The sequence below is a fragment of the Mustela erminea genome, chromosome 9 (genome assembly GCF_009829155.1).
Source record: "Mustela erminea isolate mMusErm1 chromosome 9, mMusErm1.Pri, whole genome shotgun sequence".
NCBI lineage: Eukaryota > Metazoa > Chordata > Mammalia > Carnivora > Mustelidae > Mustela > Mustela erminea.
This window is the reverse complement of record NC_045622.1, coordinates 59,516,419-59,531,543: the sequence shown is the minus strand read 5'-3', so window position 1 is coordinate 59,531,543 and position 15,125 is coordinate 59,516,419. Positions and strand designations below refer to the sequence as shown.

The following is a 15,125-nucleotide window of genomic DNA, read 5'->3' as shown; positions in this document are numbered from 1 at the left end:
TTTTCATAAGAAGCTGCATTTTGCAAACTCATAATAAGTGAGGGCAAATAGTCCAATATTTGTTAAGAATATTTGATGCAAAAAGCAGATTTCAGTTTTGTAGGGAGAAAACCATTGTGAAAGTTGGTTACATGCATGAGTTCTGGAGTCAAAATGAGCTTGGTTCAAAACATTATTTGCCACTTATGAACTACATGTGTTGGAATACGACTTATTATCATCATTCAGCAACTAAACTATCAATAAGGAAGAATAACAGGAGTTTCATTGGGTGAAAGACATAGAGATGGGGTGGTTGTGGTGTAACAAAATGAAAACATTTATGTGAGGTCCTTCCCATGGGGTGTGGTAACTGGCGAGGACCCGGGAGGGCTTATCATGGTCATCACGGCCGTCACCATCATCATTTTCATTGTGAAAACCCATATTGCTTCTATTGTGCTTGAGCTGAAATGCTGCACCACTACTTTCCAGTTTATTCATACCACACTAAAGTGAATTTTACTTTTTTACTTTTTTTATTTTTAAAGATTTTTTAAAAATCTATTTGTCACAGAGAGAGAGAGAAAGAGAGAGAGAGAGAGAGAGAGAGAGAGGCAGAACAATCAGGTGGGGCATCAGAGAGAGGGAGAGGAAGACACAGATTCCCCACAGACCAGAAGGAGCCCAGTACAGGACTAGATCCCAGGCCTCTGGGATAATGACCTGAGCCTAAGGCAGGCGCTTAATCAACTGTGCCACCAAGGCACCCCAGTGTTTATTTTATTTTATTTATTTTTTAAAACTTTTTATTTTTTTTTAATTTCTTTTCAGTGTTCCATAATTCATTGTTTATGCACCACCCCCAGTGCTCCACACAATACGTGCCCTCCCTAATACCCACCACCAGGTGTTAATTTTAAAAACACAAATTAAAACTTTATGTATGACCCAGACTGTGGTCCTTTTCATTCACCTGTACTTGTTGATTGAAGTGTTATTATATCTCTATCTCTATCCATATTTACACAACTGTGTGTGCATAGTCAAGTTTGTTAGTTTTAAGTCATTTTATATTTCTATGCTTTGATTCCTTTGCTTGTACTTTCAGCTTTTAATACAAATGTGTGTGCAAGTGTTCCATTATGAATGTGGATTACTCTTATGTCTCCTGTTCCTGCTGTTGATTTCCTTTGTTTGTGTATTTTTAAGCTATGGGTAGTTAGACACTCCCTTTATTGGGCATGTGAAGATCTGAAGTTGAGGGATCTTCCTCACTGATTGACCTTTTCATCACTGTGAAACACTTCTCTATCATCTCATATATTATGTAAAAATTGTTTTCAAGTGGCTTTAAATTTCTTGCCTTTTTTAAAAATAGAGAATAAGCTGCTTATTCCATCTATAAACTGTTTCTACTATTATGTATACTAACATGTATGCACTTTTGCTAGCTGAACTGCTACTCAGCTTTTAAAATTTAGTACGGAATGTTCTTTCAACAAGTAACATTGATCATTTGTTTCTTTTGTTTTCTATACCCCATGTAAAGCTTTCACAGCTGGTATCTCATTACCCTCCCCCTCCATTTCTTCTTTATGCAACTGCTTCTTCCACACTGATCATGTGAAATATCTCTGCTCATGACCTGGATAACACACAACACATTTTAATGATAAATGTATATTGAATGCAAGAATGAAAGCATAAACACACATTACTTCTTTTAACCAAACTTGCATAATAAATAAAAGTAATTCTCAAAATAGCATTATATTCCTATTTTCCAGTTGCAAGAACAAGCAGACAAAGAGGTGTTCCAAGTTCAAATAACTTAATGACATCATTAACATACTTTATTACCTAAATCAAAAAATTCAATAATGTCATATTTTTATAGCAATAGCTCAATATCCTGATTTTAAGTTAAAAACATCAATAATTAAGGTCACGTATTTATTCCACAAAAGTTCTAATAGTGTACCATACTAAGTAAATTTATAGATTAAAATCTCTTATCCACAGAGCAAATATATGAAGATAGAGATATGGAAAGGAAAACATGGAGAAGCCAAGTATAAAGCCCCCAATACAGATTTAAACAGTGGCAGAATCTGGATTCAAATTAGACAATTCAATTCGAACCTCCTTTTTAACCAATTCCTTTAACTTGAAACTTCCTTTAACTTGAAAATTCCTTTAACTTCCTTTAACTGAAAACTAATTCCTTTAACTTGAAATGTGCAAGATACCAGGCAATTCTATAATCTTTGAGACTCAGTGAAAGAAGCATAGCAAGGATGTTTATTTTCATAGATCTCATGGCATTGGATCATGTTTATTTTACATGTGCTTTACATGATCTCCAAGTGAGTACAGCAGAAAATGAACTGAACACATCAAAATATAATTTATGTATATGAATTTGTCTGCCTTTACTTTGTAGGGGAAGAGAAAAGAAGAGAGCTAGTTGCCAGTTTCCGTAATGATTTCTGAGACATTAGATGCATATGAACTGTAGAGGGCATGATCCTGAGCTCCCAGATCCCTGGGGGCTTGGGCTAGTGGCAGTGAAATCTCTCAGTCCATGTTCAGACCTCCTCTGTCTCCACATTCACTGGGGAATATTTTAATTGGTAGTTAGCAGCTTTCTTCTACATTTCAAGCTCAATAAATTTATGCTGCTGCCTCAGCGTGATACAGATCTTGCTGTGAGTTTTGTTGGAGGATGAATCCACCAACATGATCTCGGATGGACTTACGGGATAGGGTCAGATTTGTTTTGCAGGGACAGAAGAAAAGCAGGAAAGGCTATCACAGAGATGTCAGTATATTGGTTATGGTTCCAGCAGCAAATGGATCAGAGTTCATGCTGTTGATGAGGGCTGTTACTGACGGTGCAGGCAGAAGAAGAGGTGCTGCCCAGCACAAGATATAAGGGAGTAAGACTAGAATTTCAGGAAAGGGAAAGGTGGATGAGATGAAAGCTATGAGGGATAGTGTTATGAAGACAGATGATGGTTTTCAGGTGTCTGGTAAGAGCAGAACTGGTTCCCAACAACAAATGGTGAGGAAGTCTCACTATCCCCAGTTTACCCCATACTGTTTCTCTACCAGCTTTTCCAAGGATAACCACTCCATCCACCTGCCCTGCACTCACACACATCCTCTTCTACTTGCCTTCCTACCATTGGTACCTGTCAGGTAATGCTCCTAGGGCAGCTCCTTTCTCTTGAATAAGTCAGACAATGGGATTGTTACTAAAGGATTCCTATTCTAGTTCTGATTAATGTAGAAAGAGTTAATGAAACAATCCATGATTTATAAAGCTGTAGAATTGAACACTGAGGAGCAAAGCTTTGAAAATCAAGGATTTGGTTGACTAACTGGTCTCTTCTAAATATACATCTACTGACACAAACTCTCTTCATAGAACGGCCCTTGTTAACTGGGTTCCTTCATTGGAGATTCAGCCACAAAAACCACAGCTCTAGCTACATTACTGGCATATTTGGTGACATTCAGTATATGATTAGATGATCTTGAGCCTGCTAAAACAAGCTTCAACTAGTGTTGATACTAAATCAATAGTGTTGAAGAGGCTAGGAAAGCATGAAATAACTGAACACTTTATTTTAATTGCCTACTAATTTCTCTCTTTTACAGTTTGATAATTTCCTGATTCAAGATATGTAATTTTTAAAAGCTATGATTTTGATCAAAGAATGACATTCTGTAATGACTAAGACCTCACATTTTTAGAAACTCAGTCATTAGTAAATAAAGAGGTCATTAAAATTCTCAGGAAGCCAGGGTGGAGATGTCAGTTAAGTGTCTGTCTTTGGCTTAGGTTGTGATCCCAGGGTCCTGGAATCGAGTTCCGCCTGGGGATCCTTGCTCAGTGAGGAACCTCCTTCTCCCTCTGCCTGCCACTTCTCCTGTTTTTGCTCTCTTTTTCTCTTTCTCTCACTGACAAATAAAGAAATAAAATCTTTAAAAAACCACTCTCAATTGCTCTATAGCCCTCTCCTGAATCGTTTCTGGTATCCTAAAGTTTGCCCTGTCTTGCATTTCTACTTTCTTCATTCGCCTCTGGATGAGGACTCTATGCTTTCCCCCATCTATTTTCTACGTATCTATGCCCTTCTATTTTGGATTCCTCATAATTCCTACAAATTTACAACTTCTCACTTGATAAACTTTATCAGCCATTGCAGTAAAACTTATTCAACTCCATTTCTAACACTGTTACATTTAAAAATTAAACTTCTGGGTAAAAGATACAAACATAGTGATCCAAAGGGGCACGGGCACCCGAATGTTTATAGCAGCAATGTCCACAATAGCCAAACTATGGAAAGAACCTAGATGTCCATCCACAGATGAATGGATCAAGAAGATGTGGTATATATACACAATGGAATACTATGCAGCCATCAAAAGAAATGAAATCTTGCCATTTGCGACAACATGGATGGAACTAGAGCGTATCATGCTTAGTGAAATAAGTCAAGCAGAGAAAGACAACTATCATATGATCTCCCTGATATGAGGAAGTGGTGATGCAACATGGGGGCTTAAGTGTGTAGGAGAAGAATAAATGAAACAAGATGGGAATGGGAGGGAGACAAACCATAAGTGACTCTTAATCTCACAAAACAAACTGAGGGTTGCTGGGGGGAGGGGGTTTGGGAGAAGGGGGTGGGATTATGGACATCGGGGAGGGTATGTGCTTTGGTGAGTGCTGTGAAGTGTGTAAACCTGGTGATTCACAGACCTGTACCCCTGGGGATAAAAATATATGTTTATAAAAAATAAAAAATTAAAAAAAAATTAAACTTCTGTTTCTGGTTATCTATAGAGCACTTGTGGAATAAGGAGCCACCTCTGAAATGTGTACTCTGTAGTCCCTATTTTATTTCTCACAGGCGATTATTTCTATTTAGTAAAATCCTCAGAAGCTTTAAAGAAATGTATATATTACCAAATAAGGAGTCCCATTATTTCCAAAACATCTTATTTCTCTGTAGCTCTAATGGGTTTTAACTAAACCATATCTAAGAGTAATTGCCTCTCTAACTTTCAATAGCTTTATGATTCTTTATGGTTCACTTTGGGCATTTCCCAAAAGTATCCTGTGACTCATTCAATATGTTAAAAATAATATTATATTCTCTAGACAAAGAGTAGTTTACTACTCTCTTACTATTTACTACTCTTTACTGTAGTTCAGAATGTGCTGACCTCACCTCAGCTTCCTTCATATTCTAATTGAAGAGTATTCTTGTTTTCTCTGAAAATATTTTATTTATATTAAGCCCATCACTGTTACCCTGATGGAGATTTGAAACTCTGATGTACGTAATTTGCTCCTTTTACTGGGGTAACGGCTCTGGGTATGGCTGTATACAGTCTGCCAACATGACATCACTGAGTGCGCAACTAGGAGGAGATATCCACAACCAGTTCTACTAAGCCCCTGGGTGCTCACCCGACACACCGCACAGCCATCCTACACCACTGGTTTTTCTAGGATGAATGTAATTTTATGGCAGTTTATAACAAGATGGGAGTCAGAGATCCTTTCTTTTTCTTTCTTTCTTTTCTTTTTTTTTAAGATTTTATTCATTTATTTGACAGTCAGAGATCACAAGTAGGCAGAGAAACAGGCAGAGGGAGGGGAGGAAGTAGGCTCCCTGCTGAGCAGAGAGCCCAATGCAGGGCTCCATCCCAGGACCCTGGGAACATGACCTGAGCTGAAGGCAGAGGCTCAACCCACTGAGCCACCCAGGTGGCCCGAGAGATCCTTTCAATGCAAAAAGAACAGGTCTACTCCCTAGGACCTAACCCAAGACACAAGACAAATACTGTGTGACTGTAATTAAGGCCATCAAGTCTTTCAGATAGATGCACGGAATGCAGACTTGTTAGACTCTTTCATTCACCACACAAAGATTCTGAATGTTTTCCATTCTTCGACTTGATAAAAAGATTAAAATCTCTCTTTAAGTTCAAACCCTTTTTTTTCACCTAAGTAAATGTCAGGCATGAATAATCCCTCATAATGGAAACCAGAAATAGATATTCTGACTGGCACTAAAATTTTGAAAAAAAATAAGAACACAAAATATATAATGAAATGCCCATAAAATAAATTGTCTTTTGAAATGTTAATAATAACTTTTTGGGATATAAATATGAGGGTTTTCAATAATGACTGGGAAGTGGTTCTGATTGATTAATCTTCACAAAATAGTACATATATCCTATCAATCCTTTTAGAAAATGGCTCTCAATTTTCCATAGTCCATTTACATCTCTACAATCATAATTATTTATTCTAACAATGTAGATCTCTGGTAAATTGCTTTCTTAGATTTCTTCTAGATACTTCCAGGGTCCTGCTTATAAAATAGATAAACTTATAAAGATATCTAATTCCACGCAGAGGACTTTGGCTAATTGTTGTATCACTTCCCCTGAAAATCAGGAAAGAAAAGAATCAATATTCACTAGTCAAGTGTAAACTTTATTTGAAATTAAACTTATATATTTATATATGTTATAATATTTCTTGTTCATTGTCTTTATTTTAGCCACTTGGGAAGATATACTAAGTATATTAGAACTATTATGATTAATAATACCCTCAAGTTGTACTGCTTCCAATGTCGTTTTAATGTACTAATAAAATCTTTTTACACACACACACACAAAATGCACATCATTACATCATCTGAATTCTGAACATGACTGAGACTATTTGTGTATCACATAGAAAGATTCCATTTAGTTCTCTGTCAGCATGTCTACAGTGATTAGTATGAAGAACTTGAGATGTTTTCACTGGCCTTCATTGGCTCATTATTTGTATAAAAGTGTCATTGACTGTGTTATCTTGGGGCACTGTCTTCTCTTAGAAGTTTCTGGAAGGACAGTCTATTTGGCTTCCAATCCCCAAGGACACCAGGATTTGAGATTTTTTATTAGATGCAGATGTGCTATGAGACATAGTCTCCTAGGTTTTGAACCATATGTGTGTGCTTTTCATCATTGTCCCGGGCTAATTTAAAGCTCACCAGTGACTGGTGCAAAAAATCCCCAGGCGACAACGGTAGTACAAAACAGCCATCCTCACTATCGGAAATACCAAAAAATTTTCACTCTGTGGCTTCTACATATGTTACCACAAATGATTCCAGGTGAGTCCTTGGGTCTTAGACCTGCACTGAGTGTGGGGAACATGGAGGATTGTTTTCAAGGAGAACACAACACCTTTATGCTCCAAGAAATTGGCAGGATGATAAAAGAGCAATGGGGTCTTAGAGTAGCTGATTGTTTAAATGGGAAGAAGATTTTGTCCATGTTGCTGTTCAGAATATTTCTGAGTCAATTAATCACACACTGGGTGGGATATTTTAAAGTGAGCCTCACAGGAAGGAGGAGCCTTGAGGAAGATTAGGGCTGATCAATGCACGGGAAGCTTATTTGTTTTAGGTCAGGAAATTATACATGTTTAGACTGGAAGAGTTCCAGTAGCAAAGACATCTCAAGTCATTCAGGGGAAATCATAACATGCTCATCAAGTATCTGAGGTAGTCAGGTGAAGGGCAGGGTAACTTCTAGGAATGAATTATTGGCATTCAGGCAGAGTAATACATTTTAAGTTTCTTTCTAATATTTTAAATGCATTACATCATTTCATCTTCACAGTTACCATGTAGTGTGCTTCTACCAGTTAACTTTGCCTCAGTAATAAGGAATTGAGACAATGTAAAGTTTTAGAACTGGCTGAAGAGCATAGCTAAGGGATATCCCAAGGATGCAAACTGTCCTGACTGACTTCAGATCCATGTCCCATGGCTGATGTGTTCTTCAGAAGGTGGATTGAGGACTTCTATGAGAAATGAAGAGGAGACAGTTTGAGGCTCACCAGGAAGAAGACCTGTCTGACAGTTGGAGCGGTCCTGCAATGGACAAGCTCGCTCAAAAACAGAGGGTCTCTCCCTGGGGTGTTGAGGCAGAGATCAAACAGTGAAAGTCAGAGATATTGTAGAGGGAATGGTTTCCATAGCATGTTGGGAGAGTGAATTTAGACCTAATCCCTTCCTTCTTTATGTTCTGGGAATCAGCCTGAGTCAGAATTAGTTTAAGTAGAACTAATGGTTCAGGATTCCTGCTGCAAATGAGACCCCTGACTGTTCTTCCTGTTCCCTGGATTTCAGGGTTTAAGATTTGTCTCCTGCCTCCTTCGAACATGTACATGTGTACACACAATGGTTGCTTCCAGCTAGTCCTTGTCATCCAGTGCCATTACTCGTTGCTCTCAAACCATGAACATCTTAGTCTCTCCTCCCATGACTTCTCTCCATCAAGTCATCAAGTAGCACAAATATTCTTCCTGTGTTACTCTTCTGATGTGGCAAGGTCACGTCATCCTATCCCATCTTAGCACAACTATTCTTCTAACATATTCTCCATATGCCAGATCTCATTCTTCTGGATCAGATGGAGTGGATTTTTAAAGGCAAAAAAAAGCCCTGTTTTTCCACCTAAGGTTTTGAAATTACTTTCTTTCAATTGTATTCTTATTTGTTATACTCCCCTTTACCTAAACCCCAACAAACATCATCTCTGCTTATGACACAATTCATATGTGAAATTACTTACTGATTTGCAATCCAACTGTACATTTCATGCTTCTTTGATTTTTATCCAGAGTATTTCCTCCCAAAATGCTCTTGCACCTCCTTTATCTGGCTACTATCTCCTGAATAATGATTCTCCTTGATAAACAGATTTAATCTGCCCACTTTTATTAAAGCTACAAGATCTCCTTTTTTAATTCAGGAATATTTTTCTCCTGTGTAAAACTCTAGATCAATGGTTAGTAACCAGGTATGGTGTGTCTCTCCCCACGCAGGAAGGTGACATTTGGTAATGTATGAGACATTTTTTGATTTTCCTGATGAGAGAGAATAATTTGCACCTATCTAAAGGGTAGGAGTCAGGGATGCTGCTCTGCCTAAGACAATGTAGAGAACTACACAGAATATAAAATCTATCTGATCAAAAATGCCAGTTGTGTAGAGATGAGAAAACCTGCTCTAGAAGAATAGCCATGAGGCCTCATGAAGCTGGAAAAGTAAAATTATCCTGAAGGAAGGAAACTACTTTCTTCACATGATGAATGTACTTTGAAGGAAGGTTTTCCCATGTTACTTATCTGATAGTGTGTTTACTGGCTCCTTTCCTTTTTACCCTCCTTTGGTTGACCGCCATATAAACTTCTGCCAAGCTGAATTTTGCATATTCTTCTCTAAGTATTCTTCAGGTCAGGTATGACCCACGTAGCCATGTTAAATCTCCCAAATGCCAACACTTGATACAGAGAGTAGCACACACTTTTGAGCCAAATCACAATGTTAGCCAGTATGTGAATGACCTGATGTATAAACTTGGACCCATTTCATATGTACAGAATATAGTAAGCATGCGTGTATTTATGGATTTTATCTATTTGGTCAAATAAGAAAGTACTATAGAAATTTCTTCCCTCAATATGAAAAGGCACAAACTGATTAAAAACTCTTTTACAATCCAGCCTGATCTATTCACACACTGAAAGATAGCTCATATTCTTACTGAATTGAATGATAAAAATCTCAGAAGACAAATCTTTCTTGCTTTTTCTTCTTTTTCAGTATGCCATGTAATTTGGATCCAAGTAGATCCACTTAGAACAACAGCAAGTCTTAGTTTTTCATTAATGTAATGGATTAATGATATAAATACCATAAGATAAGGCAGACAATGTAATTTAAAATGCTTAAAAGTCTTACGAACACAAATAATACAATATGTATTCAATAAATGGTAAATACTAGTTTTGAATTCCAAGCAGTCAGGATAATGAAGATTCTTCCAAATACAGGATAAATAACTTCAACATGTTGCCCAATTGTTTTTTGAAGTGCTTGAAACAGGTAGATAATAACAAATCATTAGCACATAATCTCTATTTGTGGTTAATAATATAACCTTCTGATTTGAGGAAAATCTAGATTGACTCATATATTTGCAAAAAGAAAGGTTTCCAAAACAAATTGTCTTGGATAGGAAAGCCTGACTCATAGTTGAATTAAGTTAGGAGAAAACAGAGTAATAAATGCTTCTGCAATTGACCGAGATGTGTTTTAGAGAACTTCACAAGTCTCAGGAACAGTCTAAAGTTATCAGACAGAACTTGAAGGAATGTGGACAAGGTGTGATTGTCTGATTTTTTCTAAATAGCCTATCTCTCATTTTAGACCCTTGTCCTTTCTTTATCTGTTTTATACTTGCTGAAATCATTTTTAAAGGAGCTTAGAAATTGCTAAAAGAAAATGAATATAACTTGGGAATTAGTTTACTACATATTCTGAGGAAAAAACACTTTCTTGAAGAAAATATAAATGCCAGTTATAAGGAATCACCAGACAAGAAAATTCATAAGGGCTTTGAAAATGATAAGACAAATACATTCATGAGAGAGCCTGATGATTATAATTTAATGTGTTAGATTGAATAGCAAAGGACAGAGACTAAAAAACATAAAAGTATAAGTAAAGAAAACATTAAATTTCACAGAGTGTCATTGTTTTACAAATACTTAAGAATAAATGCATATTCAGCCTTAGGGATTGAAAAATGATTACTGATGGGCAGAGAGGAGCAGAGAGCACAGACTGGCATTTCAAATACATACAAGAGATGTGCAAAAAGCATGACACAGTAGGAATAAGCTCTGATAGAAACTGTCACAGAAGACAGCCATGAATTAAAAGTAATTGATTTCTTTTCACAGAGAAGAAGCAGGAAAAGTTGCACCATGCATGGTTAGGTTTTGGAAAAACATAGAAACTTTGACAAATTAGGTTGAAAACACTCTAAATGGAGGAAAGAGGGAACAGACTGGGAAGATGCTATGCTGAGAAGACAGGCTGATGAGCTGCAAAACTGAAAAATACTCTGGTCAAACTTGTCTTCTGATTATGGTCAGTGGAATCAGTCAGCAGCACCATGGCTGCTGACAGCCTAGTAGGAGTCTATTTCTTGAAATGACTGTACTCTGCATTAAATAAATTTTTCCAGGGCAAATTAGCAGGTTACAAAAAAAAAAAAAAAAGCACATATGATGAGTGGAAAACAAAATACAAGGAAACTCTTTTTGTTCTATTAGTCATGGAATAGAAAAAACCACCCTATCCATTTAACTTTTGTCATTGAAAGTGATAAAAGCATGTTGAAACATCGACCTGATGGTTGTTCTTACAAGGACATTCTGAAAAGAGAAAAATTGAAAGGATTCATTGAAAAGATACAATAAGATGGATGATATTCCATTGCACGTCTTCTTTATGCATTCACTTGTTGATGGGCACTGAGGTTTTTTCCACATCTTGGCTATTGTGCATAATGCTGCAGTGAACAAAAGACTGAATATTTCTCGTCACTATTCCTCTTTTCCAGTCCTTTGTGTGTATGTATATGTATATATGTATGTGTGTGTATATATATATATATCAGAGGTGGAATTGCTGGGTTACATGTAGATTGTTTTTAAGTTTTTGATGCACTTCCACATTGCTGTCCTTAGTGGTTGGCAAACAAACATTCCCACTAACTAGGTACAGTGGGTCCCTCTTCTCCACTTCCTCTGCAACATTTGTTATCTCTGAATGATGACAGCCATTGTAATGGAACTGAGGTGATATTTCACTAGTTTTCAGCCATTTGTGACCAAATGGTGAACTCTAAGTACATTATGATCTTTGAGAAGAGTCAGACAGAGAAATTCCAACACTGTATGCTATCATATATGTGGAATGTTCAAAAAGCTGAATAAGGAAAAATTAAAAATAAAAATTATGTGTAACAGGGGCTGAAGGACAAAAAAAGAGAGGGGTTATTTTATTAGTAGATAAATAAGTTCTGAAGATCTAAGGCACAGGATAGTGATGACAAACAAAAATCATGTATTAAAAACATCAAACTTACCAAGAGACTAGATCTTAATTTTTCCAACCATGAGAAAGAAAACATAACAAAGCAATGTGATAGAGTGCTGGCTAACACTACAATGGAACTCAAAGTGCAATATGCAAATGTATCAAATCAAAAGGCCATGCACCCTAGGCTTAGAAGATTTCATGTCACTTATCTTTCACATATATATAGGATCGAGAGGATGAAATATGCATTATCTGACTAAGGTATACTTTGTTAAAATAACAAAGTATTTTTTTATTCTCATAGTCTTGATGAGGAATAGAAGAAGAAACAGCAACACCACTACTTGATTCTACAGACCAAATCATCATGCTCATACCCAATGGTTCCGTCTTCATGCCCCCTGTCCTGACACTCACTGGCATTCCTGGGCTGGAGTCAGTGCAGCATTGGATTGGGATTCCGTTCTGTGTCATGTATTTCATCGCTGTGATTGGGAATTCCCTAATTTTGGGTATAATCAAATATGAGCACAGCCTCCATAAGCCCATGTACATATTTTTGGCCATGCTGGGGGCCACGGACATTGCACTTAGCACCTGCATTCTTCCCAAAATGTTAGGCATCTTCTGGTTCCACTTGCCAGAGATTTCCTTTGAAGCCTGCCTTTTACAAATGTGGCTTATTCACTCATTCCAGGCAGTTGAATCAGGTATCCTACTGGCAATGGCCCTAGATCGATATGTGGCCATCTGTGACCCCCTGAGACATACCACCATCTTCTCCCAACAACTCTTGATTCACATTGCAGTTGCGGTGACACTAAGGGCTGGTATTCTTGTAGCACCATCTATTGTGCTCATCAAATGTCGTCTTAAACTCTACCGAACCACAGTGATCTCCCACACTTATTGTGAACACATGGCCATCGTAAAGCTGGCCATTGAAGATGTCCGCATCAACAAGATATATGGTCTTTTTGTTGCCTTCAGTATCTTAGGGTTTGACATAATCTTCATCACCTTGTCTTACATTCAAATCTTTATCACTGTGTTTCAGTTGCCCCAGAAGGAGGCACGATTCAAGGCCTTTAATACCTGCATCGCGCACATCTGTGTCTTCTTACAGTTCTACCTCCTTGCCTTCTTCTCCTTCTTCACACATAGGTTTGGTGCTCACATACCACCATATGTTCATATCCTCTTATCAAACCTGTACCTGTTAGTCCCTCCTTTCCTCAACCCTATAGTCTATGGTGTGAAGACCAAACAAATTCGTGACCATGTCCTGAAAATATTTTTCTCCAAAAAACCATCTTGATCATTATTGGCTCCTTCCACAGACATTTTAGGCTGAGTCAAGCAGGAACATCATATGGTGAAAAATTAATATCTTCCACAAACATCTAAGTTCAGAAAGTATTTATTATTAGTAGCTTATAATTGAATAAGGTGTTCAACAACTATGAAATAGTCAAGAATGATGGTTTGCTCTTCATATAAGAAATAAATTCTCTTGTGGCCTGAATTCAAAATTTTCTTTTTCCTGTGTATTTTTCCTATTAGTTTAAATATGGGGGTTTTTCTCTGGCAACACTTTGACCTACACAGAAACAAAATTACAGAAAATAGGACAATTCCAGTTTCTTCCAAGGACCATATCATATATCAATATTCTCAAATTGGTAACCCAGGCCATAGCTATGTTTCTAGCTATATCTCATTTTCTCTTTTCTTTTATTATTTCTTTTTTTTTAAATGTTTTATTTATTTGGCAAAGAGAGACACAATGAGAGAGGGAACACAAGCAGGGGTAGTGGGAAAGGGCAAATAGGAAACCAGTTGCAGGGCTCGATCCCAGGACCTTGGGATCACAACCTGAGCCAAAGGCAGACATTTAACAACTGAATCACCTAGGCACCCTATATCTCATTTTCTAGTATTTGCTTTTGTATCTATATTTGGACACATTTGGGATCATTTACATGTTTCTCTATATGGTCTAAAATATTGGTAAATACAAAAATAATGTAAAACATAGTGATATGAGCAACACCAAGTAGATATGGACATAGAGTTTAAACAGTGATGATGATGCATAGGAAAAAATATACTAAAAAGATTTCTGGAAAAGCATATTCACTAATAGGCTTTCTTTTGTTTTTGTTTTCTACCTTTCTTTAATTTTAAAGATATTTATTTGTTTATTTTACTATGTTCAATTAGCCAACACATAATACATTATTAGTTTGTGATTAAGTGTTCAACAACTAATTAGTTGTATATAACACCCAGTGTTTACAACCACACATGCCCTCCTTAATATCCATCACCTTGTTACACCATCTCTCCATTGATCTCCCTTCAAATAATCCATTCAATGAATGGGCAGAAGACATGAACAGACACTTCTCTGAAGAAGACAAAAAAATGGCTAACAGACACATGAAAAAATGTTCAACATCATTAGCCATTAGGGAAATGCAAATCACAACCACAATGAGATATCACCTTATACTAGTTAGTATGGCTAAAATTAACAAGACAGGAAACAACAAGGGCTGGCAAGGATGTGGAAAAAGGGGAACACTTTTACACTGTTGGAGGAATGAAAGCTGGTACCGACACTGGAGAACACTATGGAGTTTCCTCAAGATGTTAAAAATAGAACTACCCTAAGACCCAGGAATTGCACTAACAGGTATTTACCCCAAAGATACAGATGTGTGGAAATAAGGGGCAGTTGCACCCAGTGTTCATAGCAGCAATGTCCACAATAACCAGACTGTGGAAGGAACCAAGATGTCCTTCAACAGATGAATGGATGAAGAAGAGGTGGATCATATATACAATGGAATATTACTCAACCATCAGAAAGGATAAGTACTCACCATTTGCATCAACATGGATGGAACTGGAGGGGATTAGACTAAGTAGAATAAGTCACTCAGAAAAAGGTAATTTTCAGAAGATTTCATGGATACGTGGAACATAAGGAATCATGCAGAGGACCACAGAGGAAGGGAATGAAAAGTGAACAGGAAGAAATCAGAGAAGGAAACAATCCATGAAAAATCTTCTTTTTTTTTTTTAACAGTTTATTGAAATATGATTCACATATAATAAACTAGCACATACATAAAGTATAAAATTTGA

General features: G+C 37.0%; 1 protein-coding gene across 1 annotated transcript; it reads left to right on the top strand.

Annotated features, from left to right (window-relative positions):
• The first annotated feature begins 12,339 nt into the window (after positions 1 to 12,339).
• Positions 12,340 to 13,290, top strand: LOC116600172 (olfactory receptor 52A5). Its single transcript, XM_032360298.1, has one exon. The coding sequence runs from the start codon at positions 12,340 to 12,342 to the stop codon at positions 13,288 to 13,290; it is 951 nt and encodes a 316-aa protein (XP_032216189.1).
• The last annotated feature ends 1,835 nt before the right edge of the window (positions 13,291 to 15,125 follow it).

Excerpts from the sequence above, each read along its gene's own strand:
- LOC116600172 (XM_032360298.1), top strand. The coding sequence starts at position 12,340 with ATGCTCATACCCAATGGTTCCGTCTTCATGCCCCCTGTCCTGACACTC.